The sequence below is a fragment of the Aspergillus alliaceus genome (assembly GCF_009176365.1).
Source record: "Aspergillus alliaceus strain CBS 536.65 unplaced genomic scaffold BDW43scaffold_68, whole genome shotgun sequence".
NCBI lineage: Eukaryota > Fungi > Ascomycota > Eurotiomycetes > Eurotiales > Aspergillaceae > Aspergillus > Aspergillus alliaceus.
In genome coordinates, this window is record NW_022474751.1 from 13,630 (window position 1) to 37,072 (window position 23,443).

General features: G+C 47.5%; 7 protein-coding genes across 7 annotated transcripts; 4 read left to right on the forward strand and 3 right to left on the reverse strand.

Annotated features, from left to right (window-relative positions):
* Positions 1 to 5: 5 nt before the first annotated feature.
* BDW43DRAFT_291700 (diacylglycerol/lipid kinase family protein) lies at positions 6 to 1,738 on the forward strand. Its single transcript, XM_032043649.1, has one exon. It carries the CDS (start codon positions 138 to 140, stop codon positions 1,542 to 1,544), a length of 1,407 nt encoding a protein of 468 aa, XP_031895049.1. The 5' UTR covers positions 6 to 137; the 3' UTR covers positions 1,545 to 1,738.
* Positions 1,739 to 3,232: 1,494 nt separating this feature from the next.
* BDW43DRAFT_291704 (lipase ROG1 family protein) lies at positions 3,233 to 6,678 on the forward strand. The gene is made up of 3 exons (XM_032043650.1): positions 3,233 to 3,485; positions 3,535 to 3,752; positions 3,829 to 6,678. Exons 2-3 carry the CDS (start codon positions 3,562 to 3,564, stop codon positions 6,581 to 6,583), a joined length of 2,946 nt encoding a protein of 981 aa, XP_031895050.1. The 5' UTR covers positions 3,233 to 3,485; positions 3,535 to 3,561; the 3' UTR covers positions 6,584 to 6,678.
* Positions 6,679 to 8,232, reverse strand: BDW43DRAFT_291710 (inositol monophosphatase family protein). The gene is made up of 3 exons (XM_032043651.1): positions 7,813 to 8,232; positions 7,669 to 7,750; positions 6,679 to 7,574 (listed from the first exon to the last, which is right to left on the reverse strand). The coding sequence occupies exons 1-3, from the start codon at positions 7,955 to 7,957 to the stop codon at positions 6,896 to 6,898; spliced, it is 906 nt and encodes a 301-aa protein (XP_031895051.1). The 5' UTR covers positions 7,958 to 8,232; the 3' UTR covers positions 6,679 to 6,895.
* Positions 8,233 to 8,481: 249 nt separating this feature from the next.
* On the forward strand, positions 8,482 to 10,074 carry BDW43DRAFT_291716 (protein HGH1). Its single transcript, XM_032043652.1, has 5 exons — positions 8,482 to 8,703; positions 8,773 to 8,818; positions 8,905 to 9,008; positions 9,063 to 9,176; positions 9,234 to 10,074. The coding sequence occupies exons 1-5, from the start codon at positions 8,683 to 8,685 to the stop codon at positions 10,023 to 10,025; spliced, it is 1,077 nt and encodes a 358-aa protein (XP_031895052.1). The 5' UTR covers positions 8,482 to 8,682; the 3' UTR covers positions 10,026 to 10,074.
* A 361-nt stretch (positions 10,075 to 10,435) lies between these two features.
* On the reverse strand, positions 10,436 to 12,300 carry BDW43DRAFT_304033 (uncharacterized protein; the record flags this gene model as incomplete). Its single annotated transcript, XM_032045528.1, has 5 exons — positions 10,436 to 10,530; positions 10,670 to 11,472; positions 11,573 to 11,799; positions 11,848 to 11,903; positions 12,039 to 12,300. The coding sequence occupies 5 exons, from the start codon at positions 12,298 to 12,300 to the stop codon at positions 10,436 to 10,438; spliced, it is 1,443 nt and encodes a 480-aa protein (XP_031895053.1).
* A 603-nt stretch (positions 12,301 to 12,903) lies between these two features.
* BDW43DRAFT_219970 (transcription factor IIF subunit TFG1) lies at positions 12,904 to 15,641 on the forward strand. Its single transcript, XM_032039388.1, has 4 exons — positions 12,904 to 14,423; positions 14,483 to 14,791; positions 14,843 to 15,086; positions 15,159 to 15,641. The coding sequence occupies exons 1-4, from the start codon at positions 13,077 to 13,079 to the stop codon at positions 15,395 to 15,397; spliced, it is 2,139 nt and encodes a 712-aa protein (XP_031895054.1). The 5' UTR covers positions 12,904 to 13,076; the 3' UTR covers positions 15,398 to 15,641.
* Positions 15,518 to 22,667, reverse strand: BDW43DRAFT_219985 (tetrafunctional fatty acid synthase subunit FAS1). The gene is made up of 3 exons (XM_032039389.1): positions 22,247 to 22,667; positions 16,268 to 22,139; positions 15,518 to 16,208 (listed from the first exon to the last, which is right to left on the reverse strand). The coding sequence occupies exons 2-3, from the start codon at positions 22,055 to 22,057 to the stop codon at positions 15,726 to 15,728; spliced, it is 6,273 nt and encodes a 2,090-aa protein (XP_031895055.1). The 5' UTR covers positions 22,058 to 22,139; positions 22,247 to 22,667; the 3' UTR covers positions 15,518 to 15,725.
* Positions 22,668 to 23,443: the final 776 nt, after the last annotated feature.

The window sequence follows — 23,443 nt, forward strand, 5'->3', positions numbered from 1 at the left end:
TCATTGTTTACTGTTCCCATTCGTGCTTTTTACATCCTAGTCATTTCAGCACCTGAGTTCTATCGAACTAGAAAGCGACAGACGCAAGAGCAGATATATCTATAGATAGAGATAGAATTTCCCAACTAAGTACACAAATGACATTGGCCCAAACACCCATGGCACAATCATCAGATCCAGGCTGTTTCAGCGCTGATCTATTCGAAAACTTTATCCGGTGTCATAACGAGGAGAAGGAAATAGCAATTGCAATTGATGACATAGTCTGCGTTGTTTCCGAAACCATGGCTCTGTGGGATGGCTATAAGTTGTTGTTTCTCCAGAAAACATTTGGAGATGTCAGCACGGAGGGTTGCACATCTTTAGAAAGTATTCGGCTCAATTCCTTGCCAACCACATTGAGTTCTCGATACCTGTGCACGGAACTCCCTCATCACCTACACTCTCACCAAAGTGAGGTTCTTATCGTCGTATCCACAGCTTCGGGAACTGGGACAGCCAAGACTTTCTACGAGAATATCCTACAACCTTTCCTATCGCATCTTGGGTTATGTGATTGCGAAGTGCATGAGACACGGTCCTCCCTGACTATCATCGAACTATGCAAGTCGCAGATTATACCCCGCGCCGAGGCAGGCACCCATCAAACCATCATCCTCATCTCAGGAGATGGAGGATTAGTTGATATCATTGACACCCTTTACAGTGCCCCGCGGCACTCGATCACTCGACCCAATATTGTGCTGATACCAGCAGGAACTGGAAATGCCATGGCTAGCTCTTTGGGACTCACGTCACATCCAACAGCCGGGTTAAAAGAGCTGCTACAAGGCAAGCCGCGGCCTTTACCTACCTTCGTCGCCAAGTTCTCTCCAGGTGCGCACTATGTCACCGAAGAGGGTCGTGCTCGGGTCCCTACGGGTGCCAGCCCCACAACCAGATATGAAGCTTTGAGGATACATGGTGCGGTTGTTGCAAGCTGGGGCATACACGCCGCATTAGTTGCCGATAGTGACACTTTGGAGTATCGCAGATTCGGTGCAAACAGGTTCAAAATGGCTGCGCAGGAACTTCTCTTCCCTCCGAGCGGTGCCGAGAGTCATAGATATGCCGGTACAATTAGTCTTACCAGGCGGGATTGTCAATCTAACGGCGAGTATGTAGAGACCATGGAGTCTAAAGAACACATGTATGTACTGGCAACGATGGTTCAAAGTCTTGAAAGAGGGTTTGTGATCTCACCTGAGTCTGTTCCACTGGACGGTTGCCTGAGAGTGGTCCACTTCGGCCCAGTACCTTCAGAGAAAGCTATGCAATTAATGGCCTCGGCATACCAGGGTGGTCAACATGTACGTGAAGAAGGTGTCTTCTACTCGGAGATCGAGGGGCTAAAGATTAACTTTGAAGAGGCGGATGAGAGATGGAGACGAGTGTGCATCGATGGAAGAGTCGTCGTCGTCGAGACTGATGGTTGGATGGAGGTACACAAGGAGCCTGAATGTCTATTGAATATCGTGACGTCCATCGGGTCTCAACACTGTTGACAGAAAGTATTGTCATCCATGTTTTGTCGAGTAATGTATATTGTGCTGCTGTCGGGCCTACGGCGGACCACCTTTTCATGCCGTCCACTTTCCTGCCTTTTCCTCATGATACAACTAACGCTTGAAGTATACAATTTGGTTCCACGTGAAGCGAAAGTTACCTTAAATAGATAGATATGGTGCAGGTTACGGGCATATACAGTAAGTGTAGAACTTCTACAGAGTACATGGAGGGAATAAATCGCCGAATCCCTGCATTGCCATATATACACTAGTAAAGTGCTATTTTACTAACCCCTCCCAAGTCGTTCTGATCATTTTAGGCATCTGTCTACTTCAATCTGCATGGCCAGAGAGCTCGCCACTAAGGTATAACCTGGCGAATAGGTAAACTTAATATTAACTGAAAATCATCATATATATATAGTATACAATTATATCTTCACATATAGTAGAGTTACTAATAAATACAGAGATGTATACTCTCATAGTGTGGTTGCAGATGAGCTGGACTCGTTTGTAGGGTGGCGCGACCCGAAAACGCTTATTAAGCAAATTTAGGTCATGTGATTGTTACTTGTTTTCCACAATACCAAAATTTTCAATTCACGCGACCACTTTCAATCGTCTTACACACCACTATCGTCTCCACCCTCACCACCAATCTGTTACGCCTGGGTATTCGGGCTGAAGCTCTGAGACCAGTTAGCTGCTCTTGCATAGCGAGGGTCAAAACTGAATGTCAGAATCCACTAGGATTCAGTACTAGATGTTGTGATGCCATAATACTATAGTGGTGACCTTAATCCAAGGTCCTATCGAGGTCCGATAACCAATTCGTGAATAGCTTTGTCCAGAAAGCTAGGCCTATCAAGTATGTATACTCGATAGAAAAGTCCGAACTAGTTGAATGCTGGTCTTGATACTAAAGGTATATCCTAAGTAACAATTGCGATTGATCACGAAGGTCTAGCCGAGTACATAAATGAGTGTCCTCATATATCCTATCCCATTGTAGCCTTGATATGTCCTGTCTTGTGGGTGCTACGATCTCGTTATGTCGCTGATACGTCTGGTCATATTATTGCTATAATGCACGTGACTTCGGTAGCTAGCCGCTTCGGCCTGCATAGGTAATTTATATCATAACCTACTTAGTTATCCTATCGATTCAGCCTCTGCCTTCGATAAGGTGCGCTAGACAAGGGTCTGTAACAGCGGACTATATTTAAGCCAATAATACGATATAAAATATAGTCGATACCGCGCTAGAATGATCATGACCTGATGGACAAGGGATATGAACTTCCTAAAACCATCCGATTTCTTTTCATCTTAGGATCTCTTCCTAGAATATATAATACTCACTAAATTTGAGTTACAGGCTATTATAATCGCTAGCTATGTAATATTAGATAGTAATTCCAAGGTTAAATTAATCTTATCAACTCTGGATTCGGGGTTCACCGTACCGGTATGTACCGGAATTATCGGCTCAAATAGGAAAATTAGTGGACCCTGCTAAGTGGCAGTGTCAGGGAAGGTAGTTACAAGCCTGTATACGGGTTACTGACTATCTAAACCATGAATTCGGCGACGTACTGTATGTACTCCGTATGTGCTGTATTACTACCTAGTACTCCTTATTTTTACCGGAAGTTCCTTCGGCCATGATTGGCTTCGATCGGCCCGTCCTTGTTAGGTAGTCCATAGTACTACTAGATGCAACGCGGTCAATGGTCAATTTACTAGGTACTCTACTCCGTACTCTGTATTCAACTAACCACTATTACGTATATACTGCTTAGGGAGGTTGTACTAACCGACATAGATCCAGTCTCTAGTATCACTTCATTATCAACGGTTGTTATTTTGCTAAAGCCCCAACCCACAGTACACTGCCTGTGCTCCTGATTGAAGGTGAGAAGGCTAGGCCTCTCTGTATGTATGCAGAATCTGTCCGACCGAGTGCTGTTCTGACCAGTCCTATAATGGGAACAATTGCATACTGGTATCGATGCTTATCAGCCCGCGAACATATTCCGCTTCACAGATACTAGATCGAGGACAACTCTCCCTCAATAGTGAGGATCATCCGAGGTTTCATTCACTCCTTGGGTGGAGTGGCAGCTCTGCGGATGGTAGGCGAGCCGCCGAAATGCTATTGATTCATCAGACGGGCAGTGTCCGTGTGGGTGAAGTGGTCAGGTCTGTTGCCATCGATATGGTATCTATGCTCAAGCCCTTGGTGTTCTCAACACTGACCTTAACCTGTTTGTAATAGGTACACGGTAACTTACTCACCTGCAGCCGACGCCGCCAGTCCCATTCCAGCAGAGTTATATGTGAAAGTCAAAAATACGTCTGCAATTCCCCTCCGCGCTGCCTACCTCCATGGCCCGTATACACTCTACACGTCCTGCTATCCATCCAAGTTTGACCCAAACATTAAACTTGACCAGCAAGTCACAGAAGGCATCCCCCAATTTGAGCCATACCTCAAAGCTGGGGGCAGTTGGAGTGCAGTTATCACCGTGCCCCGGCGTCTTCGTCAAAACACGGAGGTCGCTTCTGCTGCGCCCAGAAGCCATCAGAGAGTAACATGGGTCATTGAGATATTATCTCAAGTGGTATTTTCGAGTACTGCATCCGTAAACTTTGAGCTTCTGGTGGGCCGTGACCAAAAATCGGTGGAGCTATACTCTACCGGCGGAGCGTCAACCTCTGGGCTTCCTCAGGCAGCTCAACTAAGCGACCACTGGTCGCCAAATTCAAAAGGCAAACAAGTGGTTGCTACAAAAGGGGTATATTCTAGCGCTATAACATTACTCATAGACGACACCGTGAGTCTTTGGAATACGCCCGCGTTTTCTTCCTTTGACAAAGGATGCGAGAAAAGAGAAGATAACGAGCCAAATGAAGAAGCGAGAACCAACGCCGAGCCGTCGGCAGGACCTCGCGAATTACCAGATCACTCGCAGAGCACCCGACGCAAGAAGAAGGTCCACCTCGTTGTGCTGACCCATGGCCTACATAGCAACCTTGGAGCAGACATGCTTTATCTCAAGGAGAGCATTGATAGCGCGGCCAGAAAGGCTAAGGAACAAGCTGACATTGCTCGTCAGAAATGTGGGACTGAGCAAGCTGGCGGCAATGACTATGACGATGAAGAGCACGTCATTGTCAGAGGATTCCCTGGTAATGCGGTTCGTACTGAACGTGGGATCCAGTATCTTGGCAAGCGTCTCGCGAAATATGTCTTGTCAATGACATATGCAGAACAGCCCTACAATCCTTATCCCAATACAAAAGGGAAGACATTACCGAAACCTCTGGCTGTCTGGAAGAGTGCAGCGGGGGAATCTTCTAAAAATCATATAGCTCATGACGTTCACTCAAGGCGAGCCGAAGGTGGGGATGCCTATCAGATCACCAGCATCAGCTTTATCGGTCATTCTCTCGGCGGGCTCATTCAGACATATGCTATTGCATATATTCAAAAACATTCACCTGAATTCTTTGATACTGTCAGGCCTGTCAATTTCATCGCATTGGCGACTCCTTTTCTCGGTCTCAGCAATGAGAACCCTATGTACGTCCGCTTTGCCTTAGACTTGGGTCTTGTCGGACGAACAGGCCAGGACCTAGGGCTTAGCTGGACAGCACCCCGGGTAAGAAGCGGCTGGGAGGCTATAATTGGTGGGAAAGGCAATTCTGCAAAATCACAAGGGTATCCAGATGCTGGATCAAAACCTTTACTAAGAATCCTTCCTTGTGGGCCTGCGCATGAAGTCCTTGCTAAGTTCCAACACCGCACTGTCTACTCCAATGTGGTCAACGACGGAATTGTACCTCTAAGAACCTCCTGTCTCCTTTTCCTTGACTGGAGAGGGCTAGAGCGAGTCGAAAAGGCGCGGAGAGAGAATGGGATAGTCGGTACAATGGCTGAATGGGGTTGGGCCGAATTAACAGGTGCAAATTCAAAGTCGCCACGGACCGCTCGCTCTGGTACGGAGTTGGAGTGGGAAACCGCCGGAGAGGAAAGCAATGAGGCCCGCAGCGATATATTGATTACAGAGATGTCGTCGCATCGGGCTATTACACCTAGTGCTCCAACCTCAGCAATTAGCCACAAGCCATCGGAGCAAGCCCAACATTTCGTTTCTTCTCCTAACACAACGATAGATGCAGCACCGGGTGACAATCAGTCTCTAAGTTACGGCCCTTTGAGCAGTTTTCTTTCTATGTTTCGGCCTAAAGAAGCTGCTAAGGCGTCCCTGGGGCATAAGCAAACTAAGATGCTCAAACGTAGCCAGACACTTGGTACATCTAGCGGAGCCACAGAAGGGCCGTTGTCTTTATGTTCACCTACTGAAGAATCATTTGCCGATAGCCAGCTGTCCGACGAACAGGGACTTTACGCGCCACCAAAGACCACCCTATTTGAGTCTGCGAGCGATCTTCTCATGCCGCCCATTCCTCCCATTGAATTTATAATTGACCCTACTTCAAGACCTCGAACCATTTTCCATGACCGAATTTATAACCCTGAGGATATACCGCCTCCATTGACCCCTAAGAGACGAACCTTGACTTTTGGCCCTTCTCAAAGTAAGGTCTCAAAGGCAGGGTCGTTATTGTCGGAAGAATCCTCACACCGTGGCTTTAATGAGAGCGAGAGTGGGCTGAGGGTCGAAGAAAAAATCGCGAGGGCTTATCACCGCAACTTGACGTGGCGCAAAGTGCTCGTTCGCCTTGAACCAGATGCACACAATAATATCATCGTTCGGCGTATGTTCACGAATGCATATGGCTGGCCCGTGGTGAAGCATCTTGTTGATACCCACTTTGGGTATACGTCTGCAGCTCAGTCTAAGGATGATTCCGTGAAAGGGGTAGAAAGGGCAAAGCCACCCACCGTCCCAACAAGTAGCCTAGGCGAAGAAGTGCAAGGGCAGAATGAACCACCTATGAAAAATTTCACAAACGGACAAGAACCCAGCAAGAGTCCAATCGCTGAGGTTGGGTCCACCGATTAAGACAGTCATCTCATCCAAATTCGAGAAAGCTGTATGAGTTTTTGAGCAAATATAGATGTTTTATACCGTGGATTATCGTTTCCCCCCCCCCCCCCCCACCCCCCTCTCCCAACCTGGTTCCCCTTTATGCTGTTGGTTATTTGTACATACATTAACACCTTGGGACCTTTCTCCTCCCTTGTATATGCGTCAAAGAATCATAATAACTATTAGTTCCTCAGACCGCAGTCCGATCTCCCCTCTTCTCACTTTTAGGATCGGGAGAGCCTGATCCTTGGCCAGCCCATCGGTTGAGTCAGCTTATCGAATATGTCAATACTCAAGCTGTCCCTGGATATTCCCCCAGAATTCCTCAACAAGTTCTTTTTGACCAATCTGGTGTGGAGATGCTCTAACAGCAAGGTAGGTCCTTCCGTCAAGGATGGCCTGCCAGCCGCCGGGATTCCCATCAACCATGATACCACCAGCCTCAGTGAGAATGACCCAGCCAGCACAGACATCCCACGCCCAACAACCACCTTCCCAGTACAAATCAAGAGTGCCGGCGGCCACAGCACAAAGGTTGAGTGCTGCGGAGCCCATGCTACGCATCGAGCGAACCATTGCACCACCGTCTTCCTTAGCTTGACCAAGCTTCTCAAAGGTCCGTACCTTCGTTTCCCAGTTCTTCCCTTTTCTATCAGATCCCCATTCAACAGCGATGAGGGAATCTTGCAAGCCCTGCAACGGCTCTAGATCTGCTCCCTTGAGTGGAAGTTGGACATTGCGATTAAGAAAAGCCCCTTGGCCACGAATCGCAGAGTAAAGGGTGTTATCGAACGGATTGTATACGATACCCACCACGGGGATCCGATCAATGGCGAACCCGAGGGAAATACAGGCATGAGGGAAGCCATGCACGAAATTAATTGTCCCATCGATCGGGTCAATCACAAATGTTGGAGCGGCGGTCAAGGGACGAGCTGGGTCATACGTCTCTTCCCCGTGGAACCTAGCGATGAAGTAAGGCGCAGACCACAACCAAACGGTAACACTGTACTACGACACTTTACCATGCCATTTAGGTGTTAGTGGGGCACACATACTGGTAATCTGGGTATTTTTCCTTCAGGGATGCTGATATCATCTCTTCGACAGCACGGTCATATTCGGTGACAAGGTCCGCACCTAGGGTTGTGAGTGAAGCTGCTTTACTCGTTGGATATTTGACTCCCTGGTTCGGCGCGTACTGTTCTTCTTCGATCCAGTGCCATCTGCAGTTGGAAGAGCACCCATAATAATCTTCCCAGCCTTATATGCAATCTCAATAAGGGAATCATGGATATGAATCAGGTTGGGCAAGCCATCGCCGCCCATGTGTGTTTCTGTTGCCATGTTTCAAATACAAAGTTGTCTTTGTTGGTAAGGAGTATGTATGCAATTGTAAATTATAGAGAGGATGTATCCATGTACTGGAACAAATTATTAATACTGTGTGCGCACTTCCTTTTGCCTGCCTAGATTCTGCTTGTTCTGGTGGGGTACAGATAAAAAGGAGTAAGAGGTGGTGGTAGTTAAAAAGGCGGGAGGAAGAGGGGCTCTAACTGTATTATATATATATATGGTTACTCGGAATACAGATGAACATGGATTCATACTGGACTTATAACATCTGGACTAATGCATTTGTAACTCTTTTTGAGTTATGTAGTATCGACCCAATCTTTCCAGACTAAAGAAGGGGAAACAATATATATATAAGATTAAAAAGGGGAAAACATAAAGAGACAGAAAGAAACCCCCGCTTGTGACGTCGTGAGGGGTAATAAAAGAGCCAAAAAAAATAAAAATTGAAAAAAAGAGACGAAACCCCACTATGCTTTTAACTAAGACGTTAAAAAATTATTGATTGGTACTTTCCGAGCTCTGCTTACTCCTGTTAGCACTTCTAACCTATCTTCTATTTTCATACAAGAAACAATTCCTCCCCAGTAACCAATCCTTTGGAGTTTCTTTGTTAAACCCAACCCCCGCCTTTTTTTTGGGTGATATATATATACAGTGACACAAATATACACGCAATTATCACCCCATTAGCCATATACCAGGTACCCCTCAACATGCCCACAGAATTAGAGGAGGTATATTTCCATACACCATACAGAAATGTCAAGCTCGACTCACCTGACAACATCCATTCTATATTTTAGCTTGTCGAATTCCTTCACCATGGAAATACTCAAATAAGACAAATCGGTAACAGGGAACCCTCTACACACAATCCCCCAATTGATCTTCACATCTGGATCACCTGTGGATGTTCTATAATAACTCTCCCCTAGCCTGTGAAAACCTCGTTGGATTCTCAACTGCGCAGCCGAACCTGTTTAAACGGCATCAGCTCCTGCCAGTGCGAGATTTGAAACTCCTGGTGCGAGACTATACGGTTAGTGCCCTCTCGGTCAAACCCTGTCCAACAATCCGGTTGCTTACTGAATAGCCAATTGCAAAAAATGCCCTGACAATGCTCATAAATCTCTCGGCTGACGAGGAGGTGTTGGCTAATCTCGCGGATGACGATACATTTCTTGAAACCCTCCTTACGAAGGTGACTGTGAGTGTTCTGGACTCAACTACGAGACGGTACATGTATTAATACACGCGGCCACAGAACCCCAAGGAGCCGAATGCGGATGATGTGTCGATGCTTTTCGCCAATTTAGCGAAATCAGACAAAATGCAAAGACTGCTCACCTTGAAACGAAGGGCTCCGGAGCCGGTATCTACTTCTCCCAATGCGATGGATCAGTTAATGGATTGCTTTGTGAAAGGTGCCGAGGGCGCCCTAAATAAACACGCCAATTATGACTACCTGTCTTACCTGTTTGCCGACATGTCGAAGTCTGAGCAGGGTCGTGCGTATTTTACCTCGCGTCAGGAGTATGATGACGTTGTTCCCGTAACAAAACTTACAGTTTTCACCGAGCATAAAAGTTCAATTCGCAGAAAGGGAATTGCGTCAACAATAAAAAATGTCGCATTTGACATCCCATTCCACCCTACCCTTTTCTCTGAAGATGAAGCCAACCTCCTCCCTTACATCCTGCTGCCCATAGCAGGCCCGGAGGAATTTAGCGAAGAGGAGACATTGACGATGTTGCCAGACCTCCAGCTGCTACCTCCCGACAAAAAGAGGGACAGTGACAATAGCATCATCGTAACACATCTTGAAACGTTACTGTTGCTAGCAACGACACGGGAAGGACGAGACAGAATGAGGGAGGTACAGGTCTATCCCGTAATCCGAGAGTGTCATCTCCACGTTGATGACGAGGATGTCCGAGAAGCTTGCGACAGGCTGGTTCAGGTCTTGATGCGAGATGAAGGAGAGGAAAATGGTCCACAGTCTCGAGTTAAGCAGCGAGAACACGATGATGACCAGCAGGTGGTAGAGCTGTTTTGAGATGGTAGGTAGCCGCAAGGGGGGTTTTTCCCCCATTCACCCCCTCCCACCCCCAAAAAGGCGAATTTTCATTACGAATTAGTTGATAGAAGTGAAGAGATTTTCCTTGATACCACTAGCATATACGAGCTAAATTGCATATATCGGTAATTAAAACCCTCTCGGAAGAGAAGAAAGGACCAAAGGGTTGGAGAAATGAATGGTATATTGTTCAAGAAAAACCTAGAGTAGGCAGTTAACAGAGGCTCTTTCCACCGAAAGGAAGCGTAGCAAACAATTCAACGTCGTTTCTATTAGTTTTGCCATTTTTGATATGCATCTGAGCAGTTGCGTGGCATTTAAATCATGGAACTGCCTTGAACCGAGAGTCACACCGCAGTAAACGTCAGAATATTGGCCTTCTGATATATTCAACACTGGAACCAGAGCCAGAGTAGCGTGTTGAAAATTCTTGTGTTCCGTGGGCTGTTTCTCGGACATATCGGATGTTGTGTGGCGGATGAGTCTGTTGCAAGTACGAGATTCTTTCGGTAGACTCACCACCAGTACTGGGCGCTTGATCATCATCGAATTCGGGAGGCTTGAGAAATCTATAGGAACGTAGCTGGTTTGCATAAATTCTACTTTAGCAAGTAAGTCGGGACCCACGTGGCCATTGTCTGTACGCCATTCCCAGCCTACTCTTGGGATTTCCTGAACCCTACGTATGATAATCCGAGCACGGGAGAACTCTGCAGTGATGGCTTTTAGGCCCTGATCCGTGACCTTTCTACCCACGTTATGGTTGTGTTCGAAGGGATCCTCAATTGCTACTAGGAACCTAAGCCGATGCCCGTGTTCATCTGTTCTGGAAGTGTTCCAATCCTTGTCCAGTTTTGCAACGATACCACCCTGTGTGCGAATGGAGACAACATTCTGAACCCAATTGAAACAGCCAGGGGGCATCATTTGGTAGCGGCTTCCATAATATGCGAAAAAGCCACGAAGCAGCTTGCCGATAGACTGTCGATTACCATATTTTATATTATACGAGGCTCTCCTCTCAAGTCCAGCCTCATTGTTGATAAAAAGTATGTTGTATTCACTAAAACTTGCGATTTTTGAGTGTCCAGGGCATGGTTGACTCGAAAGCTGAAGATTTGGAACCAAAGGTGGATCAATGACGTTCGTCAAATAGTGAATGACCATGAGGATGTAGCCATACGAACATAGTGTTCCACGATAGGGATTGCTGGTATTTCGAGCCTTAGCCCACATCTTTACGAAAACACCAATGAGGCGGACCCTTTCATCACAGAGGGCATAGCAGCGAAGTAATTTAGTATTGTATAGCGCCAAGCGCCCCGAAAAGTTGATATCACAATGAATGCCCAATGAAGCTGGGAACTCCAGGTTTGGGGCGTGTTTTCGAGAACGGACATTAGATGAACAAGAGCCCTGAACATGACTGTTGCCCAGAAATTGAGGTTTCCTGGGATTTGTGGTCATCCCATCTCTTGCTTTTCGTCCTGAGTGCATTTAGAAGCTTCTCGGAAGGTTTCTCGCACAATTTTATAGTGGGAATTCTGGTCCTCTGAATCATCCGAGCGCCGAAGCCGGCGTCAAGGAATGCCTTATTCAAGATCCGAGGACACTCTGCTTCTAATTCCTTTTGTAACAGTTCTCCATGTGTGGTCATCACCAGACCAAGATCTGCTCCGGGCAATGCGAATCCATGCCGTAGACTGCCGAAGCATTTCAGGTCAATAGCTTTACCTTCGATTGCGTAGTTATGCTGTTTGGCATATCATTCGAGAGCTTCACGCGCGAGCTTCGCTAATACAGTCCGGAGGTTTTCCTTGCTGCGAAGTTCACCTGCGAATGAACCGAGCGAGGGCACTCAGGCAGCCAGGGAGTCTAGATAGTTTATTTGAAGCTGAACTCGCCTGCAAGGATCGGATTGTTGGTCACCGAGCCGGTTTCAGGGAGCATGTGAATATGAGTATCCAATCAGGTTACGCGTGGTATCTGTACATCTCACCTCCAAATATAGTTGGATGCTGACTGAATGTGTGTTGGCCTTGCCATTGTGCGTTGACCCATCCATATGGCTGTTAGGGAACTCCTCGCGAGGATGCGTCAAAGGTATTCTGGCGGAACTTGATCTGGAGAGTTGCTCAAAATGCCTAGAAAGCGGATCGCTATACCTGACCCGAGTATCATGGGAGTGTGTACAGTGTTTAGCAACTGCAGGCCGCTGTTGCGATGACTGATATGCGTTGAGATGGCTTAGCATACCATGCACATCAAATGGCAGACCATCGATCCTTGGAGTATATGCCCAACAATAAAGGCCTCATGTGCAGGACTTTGATTATTATGAGCCATAAGGGGCATGGTAGGATTTTTAGGATGTTGGTAGGTCTTATGAGCCATGATTGATTGACATTTGCCGAAGGCCAGTACGCTGGATAGTAGGGAGGGAGAAGAGGGTACTGGGCAACTGTGTGATAAAACTGCGGGTATAGGCCATCTCTTTTGCACCGAAAAGTAAGGTCAATTAAAAGGAGTAGAATATTTATGGGAAGGTGGTGGTGAAAAGACAATGATAGTAGTAGGAAGGAGCATGATGTGAAGGGTGAACAGGGAAAGAAGGCTCTTTTCCTGATCTATGCTTGTTCTGGACGTTCATGAAACTAAAGTGAATGTAGTGTGTGACGGAAGCTGAAATGTAAGTTTTATACCTAGATAGTATGTACTGGCTTGCACTTGCATTTATACGGCAGTGAAGTGAAATACAGTATAGTATATCTATAGGTATGCATACTTTCTGGTGTAGGCCAATCGAAGGTGAGAGATGCTTACTTAAGCCGGCCGTCCATTAAATCATCCGGGAAACTCCACTGCTCCTCATACATGCATTGATCAGCATTTGCCATCCTAGTTCTTTTTCCTTCAGCTAATCGGCAGGCCTATCTATCTCCTTTATCTGTTTTATTTGCACCGCTGAAGCAGGTTTAAGTCCTAGGTAAATGTCCCTTATAGGGAGCTTTATGCGTCTCAGAGCATAACATGGCGACACCTACGAATGACTCGAACGGGCGGACTCCGACAGGTTCAAATGGACCACCACTTATGAGAATTCGCCGCCCCAAAGCAGCAGATCCTTTAGTAAGACCGAAAAGAAGACCTGCTGTCAAGCCAGCTGTTCCTGTGTCGGGAAATGGACCAGCCTCGAAAGCGGTTGCTTCGCGGCCAGTCACCTCTGACCCATTATCTGCACCTCACACCGAAAGAGGGAAGCCGGCGTCTGACTTTTCTGCAAATGGGTTTAGCGGGCCCTTGTTATCGGAGACATATATGGACTATCCCCTAGTGACGACAAAGCGCGCATTGCGGGAGGGCCTGAAACATCACATCGCTAGATTCGCATCAAAGAAGACCATCGACCCCCGTGATGAATCTCAGTTCACCAGACCTGTCAGGCTTCAACGTCGCGATCCTCGGGCCCGACCACATGAAATGTCCTCTGAAAAGGGCCAGGGTATGCAAAAAACCGCATCCGAGTCTAGTCATCAGATGGATGAGGTTGAACGTGAGGAATTAGAGGCGAGAAAAGCGGCGCGTGAGAAGGAACGTGCAGAAAATATGGCCCAGATAGCTCCCTCTATTGGGTCCGCCCCGAAGAGAGCGAACGTGCCCAAGCAAAAGACCCAGCAGGTGTCCAAAACAGATATGACGCCTGAGGAAATGGCGAAGACGCGAATAAAGTACGAAGAAGCTTTGCCGTGGCATCTAGAGGATTTTGACAACAAAAACATCTGGGTTGGGAATTATGAAGCTGCTTTGTCCGAAACACACGCGGTATTCGTTCTTGAAACTACGGGGAAAATGAGGATGATCCCTGTAGAGAAGTGGTATAGATTCAGCGCCAAAAACCAGTTCAAAGCTTTGACTATTGAAGAGGCGGAGAAATTCATGGCAAAGAAAGTTAAAGATCCGCGGTGGTTTATGGAAAAGCAGCAAGAATTAGCCCAACGAAAGGAATTGGAGCAGTTTGCTAAACAACGGAAGGTTTATGCTGGTAAACAAGGAACTCCGTCTGGAGTTGAGGGGCTGGAAGCCGATGAAATGGACTTCGAAGAAGATCGATTTGCCGACGATGAAGAGCACGATGAACTTTTCAACGAAGACGAGGAAGCAAAAGCAGCCGAGAAGAGAATAAAGCAAGATCAATTGAAAGCCAACGTCTTCGATTTGAAACGCGAGAGGGACTATGAGGAAGAGGAATTGAGAGAAAAGAAGGAAAAAGAGGCTCGCCGGGTGCTCGGTAAAAAGGTCCGAAAAGCACTGCAGAAGCGAGAGAAGAACTATGACTATAGCAGTGGTTCTGACGTTAACCCTTATTCAGACGATGAGGTAAGTTAAGACCTAATTACTGTACGCCGGTGCCAAGTTTATTGACGCTGTATTTCTAGAGCTCTGATGATAGCGAAGCTGAAAGGTTGAAGGAAGAAGAACGGAAAGCCGAAGAGGAAAAGAATAAGAAAGACACAACGACATCATCTAAGGGCAACAATACGCCTTCTGGCCGGCCAAAGCACACTGATCCCCTTAAAAAAGGCACGGCAACCGGCCCACGGAAACGGCTGGGGTCTCCTAATGTATCGGATGCGAGTGGGACAGATACTTCTCGCAAAAAGGGCAAAAGCAAGCACCCATCGACTCAGCCCACACCTCAGCCGAGCTCGCGCAATATGTCTCCAGCAGCAGCATTGCCAATGCCAGTAAGTTGAGCAGTCATTCTAAGTCTAGTTCGAATGCTTACCCCCTCGCAGCTTGGCAAGAAACGTGTTCGAAATGTACCTCCTGGTGGTGCAGGTTCCTGTAGCGATGCCGATGGCGGCGCAGGTTCCGGCGGAGAGATGAGCGAAGGTGGTAAGACTAAAAAGCTCAAGCTTAATCCCCCTTCAGCGGCCTCTCAAAGTGGGACTCCGCAGGGATCTAGGGCAGGAAGCCCTACGCCCCTGGCTGGGAGAAGCTTCTCGGGAAGTCGTGCCAGCAGCCCCGAGTCATTCAGAGGTAAGTCTAGTCGATCCCAACTAGACTTCGTCCTACTCGTATAGGATGGTTCTAATTGGACCACATATATAGGGCAAACTCGTGTTTCCACCCCTGGACCTACTGGAAGTCAAAGCTTTCCTACGCCCGCGGAGATCCATGCGGCTATCCCTTCGTCGGGCATACTTAGTAGTGACTTGCTCAGAATATTCCGCCCTCGTATTGGTGAGTCCAAGGAGAATCATCGGAGATTTATCGCGATTGTCAAAGATGTTGGAGTTTATGGGAAAGAAGATCGGTTATTGAGACCCGGTACGCTGAAAGAGAACTGATTGGTGGGATAGTTTGGGAACGTTTGAGTATAGGCTTGTCTCTATTTCTAATACAGAGCAGCTTGCTGAAAGTGAACCATTACGCTACTGTAAGCACAGCGTTTGGTCATATGTTCATGGTAATAGAATATTTATTGAGGCCTTGCTATGAATAGATTGAACAGGACTTCGGCAGAACAGTAGAATTGGAGATAGACATCTAAACACCCAACGCTAAGCAGAAATATCTTTAGAAGAGAGAAAGGGAAAGGCGAAACAAAAGAAAAACACAGCAACATTATGAAGCTGTGCTGGAAAGCTCATGCGGAGGGGTCTCTTGGCTAATTTCTCAAGCAGTTGTGGTACCGCCAGTGCGTGAAGCACCCTCGCCTTCTTCATACTTCTCCCAGTTCGCCAAAATGTTAGCAATACGTGGCGAATTCGTGAGCCTATAGACATCCTCGAAGTACTCCTTAGTCAACTCAAAGGGGCGGGCGGTGACGTTTGGAATGTACTTTCCAATCAGCTTGCTGGGATCGATGGTGTTCTTATTAATCTTCTTAAGCAAGAAGGACCTGAATGGCTTGACTCCAGAACGGAGGAAAGTGCTGTGGAAAGGAACATCAATTCCTTTAAGAGGGATGGTAGCGAAGCCACGCTCAAGGGCAATAGGTCTAGGCTTGGACTCAGTCTGCTTAACACACTCGTGGATGATCTTAACCAGGTGAGCCTTGACATCTTCCAGAGACATGTTCTGCATCAGAGCGGGGATATCAATGTTTTGAGCCTTCAAGTAGTTCAGTAGATTTGTGAGACAGTCAAGTGCACGAAGCTATAAGAAAAGTTAGGAAAAAATAGTCCAAATTTGCGAACGCGCAAGCAAAAACTTACATCTCCAGCAGCAACGTATTGCATGTTTGCAACATTGTAGTTGACAATTTCCAGCAGCCAGCCTGTCTGCTCTGAAATATTCTCTACCACATACTGCAGAGCTTGTTCATTGAAGGTCTTGGAAATGCGGCTCGGGTTAACAGCACACATAGAATAGTTGGAGCGACCTTGTTCATCTCTTTCAACAGCAACCTGCATAGTCAAGCCACGATAGAACACCACAGAAACTAAGCTTTCAATGGGCATGACATCGGCGAGGGCGGCAAGAGCCGAATATTCACCAAGTGAATGACCAGCGAAACTACTATCTCTCTGGACGAGACCTTTAGAGCGCATGTCTTCAAAACTTGCCTTCTCCATTAATGTTAAAGCGGGCTGCGTAAATTGGGTCGCAGAGAGAAGTCCGGATGGTGAACGGTAGGTATAAGACGTTGTATTTTCGTCAATTTCCTTGAAGATCTTCTCTGACTTGATGCTTCCATCGGCATTGACAGACTCGAAGGTCATCGACATGTAGTTTTGGCGAATAGCTTTACCGCGCGGACCACCAAAATAGACTGTGAGTTCCTTGGGGTTATTCTTCACGATATCAATAATGGAAAGGCCATAGTTCTCCATGAAGTGACGGTCAGCCCGATCCCACACCTCCCTAGCAACAGGGCTACTGCTGTATAGTTCCATTCCCATTCCCTGCTCCTGCGAACCCTGTCCGGTGAAAACGTACGAGGTAACAGGTTGTTCGACCTCTGCTTCACCAAGAAGGACCTTGTCTTCTGTTTCCTTGTTGCTAGCTTCTACCTTAATGATCTTGCGGCCGGCAATCATACCAACATGTTGCAACTTGACGGTGATCATATCATTGGGGAGAACCATGCCAACTAGAGATACATGGAAGCCCCTGACACGACCAATGTTATTCTCAGCTGCCCAGGTTTCCACATAGCTACGAACAGCGGCACTCGTATACATGCCATGAGTGATAGTGCCCGGCAGGTTTGCATAGCTGGAGAAGACTCGTGAGACATGAATCGGGTTGTAATCGCCCGAAACGCGAGCATAGGTCTCATTAGACGCTGGAGCACGCAGCTCCAGTGGCGTCTTACCGCTGAGAGGAATAGGGTTTTCGAAGTACACAGGCTGCTCGATGGACGTTCCATTTCGCTCAAGGTAGTCGACGACCGGGTTTCCATGGGAAGCTCCGGCTTCGTAGTCTACAGATGCAACCTGGATAATCTCCTTCGTAGGAAGCTCAAGAAGAACTTGACCAACAGTTTGAACATGGCTGAAGACGGACTTGTTCTTGAAGCGAATCAGACTTTGAAGTCGGAAGGTCAAAGTCTGACCGAGGAGCTCAACATCAGGCTCATCAATACGGAACCATTCTTTCGACCGGAGTATCGCAACATCCCTGCTAGACGTAAGGTGAACTTGCATTGGAACCTCGTCTTTACGCTGGAAAGTGTTTTCGAAGTCTACATATGCTCCTCGGTATAGGAACTGACTGGTGACGTGCATGATAGGGGCTCCATCTCTCTTGATGGTACCGCAGACCTCGACCATTTTACCAGAATCTTGGTTTATGACAGCGTTGATCTGAGCGGTGGTATCCAGCACATCGCCAACCTTGAGAGGCTGAGCCCCCGGGACCATCTTGAAACCATTAGACAGGTGGACCAATTTCAATAAATCTCCATCGATCGTACGAGGGAAGATAGGCTTGGTAATAGCTTTCCAGCCAGCAACAATTGCGAAATCCATGGGAGCAAAAACCTCCTTTCCAGGACGATCCACGAAGGCTTCACCAGTGTTGCCAACAGCATGCACGAAATCCGCGACAGCCTGGGACGTAATCGTCTCGCGGCCACCGCTGAATGTCGCTGTTGTGGGAGCATCGAACGGGACCTCTCTGTTCCCGAACCAGAGACGGTAGTAAAACTCCTTGATACGGTCATTGCGTCCTTCCATGATCTCTCTAATGGGGGCATAACCCGATTCAGGGTGATACGTGAACAAGAATGTCAAAGGAACAACACCACCTTCCGCAGTTCTGCCCTCAAAAAGGGTAAGGCTGATCTGGTTCTCATTCATCTTCACCTCGACTGTCTTGACGAGCTTGCCAGACTGGTAAGGCTCTCTCACACTGATGGCCGTCTTGGACGGGTCATTTGGGTAGGCGATCTCCACATACATTCCTGAGGTCGGCGCAACGACACGTTTCAACGGGTTAGTCTGGAACCGATGGCCCTGCACGAAGATATCGGCGAGGAAGATTGCGTGCCTCCAAGAATAGGATGTGCCTGCAAGGAGACGTAGCCAGCGATCAAGTTCGGGTAGATCGGAGGATGGGGATGACGACAATCGATAACTAATTTTGTTTGTATCTTCGGAGATCGTAAGGCCATCAATCTCCGGTTCATCCTCTGATTCATCAAGTCGACCTCCTAGATATTCAATAACAGGGACCTTCGCCTCGTCTCCATTGTACACGTCCTTGAGCAAACTCTTGATATGTCCCTGGTGGATACTATTCAAGATATCTTGGACTGGCTCATCAATTACATTTGAGAATTTAGCAGCCATCGGGCCTTGCAGGATACAGGTCCTTCCCACGTCTTGATCCACAACAGCCTCCAAATCTTCACTCTGCCAGAGAGAATCTTTCTTGAACCAATACTCAAAGTTTTCGTCCAAGGCAGGGACGAAAGGCACAGGCTTTTGCCCACGCCGCTGACAGAGCAAAAGGAAGTGCTGAACATCTTGGGCGTTGATCAGCTGGGTTGCAGCCTCAGGGTACGCTAACAAGATGTTATCAATAGCAGGGTAGGGAGTGTTGAGCTCTGAATAGTTTTGCAGTAAAGCTGGCTGGCCCTCGGCGGTAGTAAAACGTTCTTCAACGCGACGAATGAAATCTGCTGTCAATTTCTTGAGGGAGTCATCGATCCACCGAGATTCATGCTTGACATACATGAGGTCCACCATACGGTGAACTACTTCTGCGTACGTCATATCTTCGAGGTCCACTGTTTCACCGGCAGAATTGCGACCGAACCAGACCTTTTGAAAATCATCGTTAAGCTTCTTGATTATATAATTGCGTTGCTTCTTCAGTTCGGGTACGCGTTTCGCCTTGTCGAGCTTAAAGATCTTTTGGTCCATCTCGTGCCAGAACAGAACACCTCTGGTGGCAAGCTTGTGAATTGGCTCACCCATTTCAGAGAGAACTGTCACTACACCACCTGCAGAGCCCTTATATGTCTTCTCCCAGTCTTGGTCATCAAGACCAGGAGCATCTGCGATGGCCTTTTTCGCGTTCTTTGATGTATGAGCTTCCTTGGCAATCATCATGCGACTACCGAACAAACAGCCGTCAAAAGGCATGGGGGGATAGCCGAAACGAGACGACCAGGTTCCGGATAGATAAGGATACGTATCTTCGGAGCCACCGAAGCCACTGCCTGCCACGAGGACGATGTTCTCGTAACGCCTTATACGGCTATACATCTGTAGCACAGGCTGATGGAAATCCTCAAAGGAGTGATGTCCACCACCGCGGCCGCCAGTCCACTGAAGAATGACGGGGAATTTAGGATTGGCCTTGGCAATGTTGATCACCTGCTGAATAGCATCCACTGAGCCCGGCTTGAAAGCAATGTGCTTAATTCCGAGAGTTTCAATGTACTCATTGGCTACCTCGATCGATGGAACACCAGCGCCGATTGTTAAACCTTCCACAGGCACACCATCAGCCCTCAGTTTACCGATCAAGGGTATTTGCCACGCCATGGCACGAGGATTGACGTAGATTAAGTTGATGGTGATACCACGGCCCGGAGGAATAGCCTTCTCGATCTTGGAAACCGCCGCGGTCATCGTTTTGGCATTGTAGTAGCCACCACCAGCAAGTTCAATGTGGTAACCGGCATTCATGGTTGCGGCTACGAAATCCCAAGGGACGGTGGTGGGAGTCATGCCCGCAACCATAATAGGGGGGATGCCCAAAAGTCGGCTCATCTTTGTATCGACGAATGTTTGGCCTGCTGCATTCTTCACGAGTCGGGGACCGTACTCCTTGACCCAGTCGATGGCGTACTTGACAGCATGCTCATCACGATCAAATAGTTCTGGTTTATAGCCAATCTCGGCGTTGGTACCATCCATAGCCCCGGCAAGCACCACCCGCACACCTGTACCATCCTTGTTGCGGTTCGTAAGCACACCAAGACCAGAGATACCGCCGGGGCCGAAATCGACGATGTGAGTAGCCCCGGGGAAAACCGTCGCTTGTTCCCAGTTCACCGTGTCGTGGGTAATCATGCGCACCAGCGCAGGAACGATGTTTGTATCGCCAGATTCCCTCAAGTCTTCTCCGGTCTGAGTGCCATACACCGGGATAGCCAAAGACTTGGCTGAGATTTCCAGGTCCTCCAGGTCTTCCAAGATGCGGTCATACGCCGAATACAAGTATTGGCTGTGGAATGGAGCAGTAATGGGAAGAAACCGGTTCACGAAGCGAACCTTACGCTGCGTGAAGGGTACGCGATTCTGGTCCAAGCCTGTAGGCGCTTTGACCTTGCGCAGGCGCAGATTAAGGCCGTAGAGCGAAAGTGGGGGACCGGTGACAACAAAATTGCGCGCACTGTTAACAAGAGAGATGGAGATGTGACGGTCCTCTGGAAGATGTTGGTTGGTCATGTCTATGTGCTCCTGAACAGCAGACCTTGGAAGATCCCGGATAGACAACATAGGAGTTGGAGTGCCTTCTCCGTTCTCGATCGAATCCTGCAACACTGAGGGAGCGATAGATGTGCGAGGGTAGGCCTGTTGGCTACGAAGACCGATCCAAAAGAGCATGGTCAGAGCATCCTTAGCAGCTTTCTCAAAGCTTTCCCACGTTGTCGCAGAGGCAATTGCTGCAGCGGTCACCACGCCTTGTGAGTGACCCGTAGTTCCACTGAACCTCGATAAGATCTCACCAGGTTCACGGCCGAGGGCTTTGCAGGTCACAACGAAGTGTGCTAGTTGAACTAAACCAATCAATGGCAAACTCACCGGCGCCGACACAAGATAGTCTGTGTCAGGCTGAGAGTCCGGATCCTGGAGCCATTGAATGATATCCATCCCCTTCGGATACAATTTGCTCGCCTCCGGTTCACGGGAGAGCGACTGCAGCAACTGCGCCGAGGAGGAGATCAACTCATCGACAAAGGATGGATAGGTGGCGTAAATCTCTCTCAGCTCATCGAAATACTCTTCAATGTTGCCTTGCCCCCCAAAAACGGTATAGATGCTCGCCTTCTCATCGGAAGCAGCACGGAATAGCGCAGAATCATACGGCTTAGTGGGCCGTCCAGCAGCTGCCCTGCCAGCATAGTACGCCTTCACAGCCGAAACCTTTTTGGCGGTTATTCCTGGAAGAGCAGATGCAACAGCATGGACATCGTTACCGCGCATGAAGGCACGCTCGAATTCATTCAGACCGAGCTTCAAAACTTCTAGGTTGGTCCCATGTGTATCATCCTCGCCTTCTTCTACCTCGGTAGCGACATAGCCAATATAACGAGCCACAAGTTCCGCTACGGAGGAAGGCTCATCGTCCTGGGCAAGTTCATCTGTCGGTTCTGGTAATGAAGCTGTGAAGGCATCTTTCAATTGCGAAGCTTGGAAGTGAAGGGAGGTCGGCACAAGGAAAGAAAACTCCAGTGACCCATGTGACAGGATTAGAGGTCGCAGGGACTGGGAGGAGCGCGGGGTATTAATGCCCGTCTGAGGGCCTGTAGATGTTCCATACATCTTGTGATTTCGTATCAAGATGTATGCCCTTTTGTGGCGAAGATCGAGGAGACAGGGGGATGATTAACAGTCCCGGGAGATTCTGTACCACACTAATGAGTAACCTAGCGTTAAAAAGGCGCAAGGCCCTATAAAAGCAAATTGAAGAGATTGCAGCCTCGAAAAAGGCCAATGTGCAAGTTTGCGTACCTATGGTAAGTGGTTTCGAATTTGAATTAAAGTCATCAGCTGGTCCACCACCCAGACTATTAGATAAATATGGGGGAGAAGAGTATCAAGAGAATTTTAAGAATTTGAGCCTAGGTATGGCGATGGCTAGCAAAAAGAAAAGAGAAAGACGAAGGAGAAGGAATAAATGATTACAACATAAAAATGGTGTAGAGAATAGAAGTTGAGGAGGACAAGTGGGAGACACTGGAGGGGGGAGGTGGATTTCTTTAACGTCTGTAAGAAGAAAAGGACAATGGATAGCAATAATTATAATAATGAAATAATATACTAGCCAATTGATGATGGGGTTTAAGGAAAAAGAAAATTGGTTTACCCTCAGTTACCAGTAGCTACTACTACACATCGAATCATACTAATCAAGTGGCCCAGGGAAAAAAAAAAAAAAAAAAAAGATACAACCACACACACACGCACTCACTTTTTGCGTTGAACCGGCCGGACGGAGGTAAAAACCCGCAGTTTTGGGGCTGGTTGAATGAGAACTGTCCTAATCGGGTATGGCGGGTAGGGGGACCTCCCCAAAGTTCCAAAACGGTTGGGTTGGAACCGGTGGAACGTGACAATACAATACCTGACATTCCATTCCATTTCTGCGAGGTGATCCTCACCCCGGAAGGATTGTTAGTGCTAAGCATACCTAGCTTAGTCTTTAGGTGTCGAAGATAGTCGAGGTACTACTCCGTACTAATAGTATGTACATGTTTTCTAAGATGTTACCGGCAAGCCGATGAGCAAGGTAGGATCAACAGATCCTTCCCACTATGACAGTTTTTGGCGAACAATATTCAAGTGAATGTATTCTTCAGGCATAGATAAATAGCATTATTCTTGATTCTACTTATGTACATATATATTTATATTCTATGGACCTATTGGAAGTAGCAACCCCGGTTGCATTTGTATGATCTATAATTAATTGAATAGTAAGTAGCATAACACTTTCCACTCTACTCTGGATACTAACACATAAAGAAGTCCATCTTGGGTTTCTACTCGCCATATTCTAATAAATCAGATCAGATCGCCCTATCTTATCTACCTACACACTCTGTATAAATCTAATATTGTTGAGTACAAGTAATATCTAGAACAATTTTAGATAGTTTCCTGTCACTCTCACTCTTGTGTGTATGTGTGTGTGCTTTCTTTATCTTA

Coding starts and splice junctions, on each gene's coding strand:
- BDW43DRAFT_219985 (XM_032039389.1), bottom strand. CDS start 22,057: ATGTATGGAACATCTACAGGCCCTCAGACGGGCATTAATACCCCGCGC. Junction 16,209..16,267: donor AATACGTTGCTGCTGGAGAT/GTAAGTTTTTGC, acceptor CTTTTCTTATAG/CTTCGTGCACTTGACTGTCT.
- BDW43DRAFT_219970 (XM_032039388.1), top strand. CDS start 13,077: ATGGCGACACCTACGAATGACTCGAACGGGCGGACTCCGACAGGTTCA. Junction 14,424..14,482: donor ACCCTTATTCAGACGATGAG/GTAAGTTAAGAC, acceptor CTGTATTTCTAG/AGCTCTGATGATAGCGAAGC. Junction 14,792..14,842: donor CAGCAGCATTGCCAATGCCA/GTAAGTTGAGCA, acceptor ACCCCCTCGCAG/CTTGGCAAGAAACGTGTTCG.
- BDW43DRAFT_291710 (XM_032043651.1), bottom strand. CDS start 7,957: ATGGCAACAGAAACACACATGGGCGGCGATGGCTTGCCCAACCTGATT. Junction 7,751..7,812: donor CACTGGATCGAAGAAGAACA/GTACGCGCCGAA, acceptor TCACAACCCTAG/GTGCGGACCTTGTCACCGAA. Junction 7,575..7,668: donor GAAAAATACCCAGATTACCA/GTATGTGTGCCC, acceptor CTTCATCGCTAG/GTTCCACGGGGAAGAGACGT.
- BDW43DRAFT_291700 (XM_032043649.1), top strand. CDS start 138: ATGACATTGGCCCAAACACCCATGGCACAATCATCAGATCCAGGCTGT.
- BDW43DRAFT_291716 (XM_032043652.1), top strand. CDS start 8,683: ATGCCCACAGAATTAGAGGAG. Junction 9,009..9,062: donor TCCTGGTGCGAGACTATACG/GTTAGTGCCCTC, acceptor CTTACTGAATAG/CCAATTGCAAAAAATGCCCT. Junction 9,177..9,233: donor CCCTCCTTACGAAGGTGACT/GTGAGTGTTCTG, acceptor ACGCGGCCACAG/AACCCCAAGGAGCCGAATGC.
- BDW43DRAFT_291704 (XM_032043650.1), top strand. CDS start 3,562: ATGCTTATCAGCCCGCGAACATATTCCGCTTCACAGATACTAGATCGA. Junction 3,753..3,828: donor CGTGTGGGTGAAGTGGTCAG/GTCTGTTGCCAT, acceptor TGTTTGTAATAG/GTACACGGTAACTTACTCAC.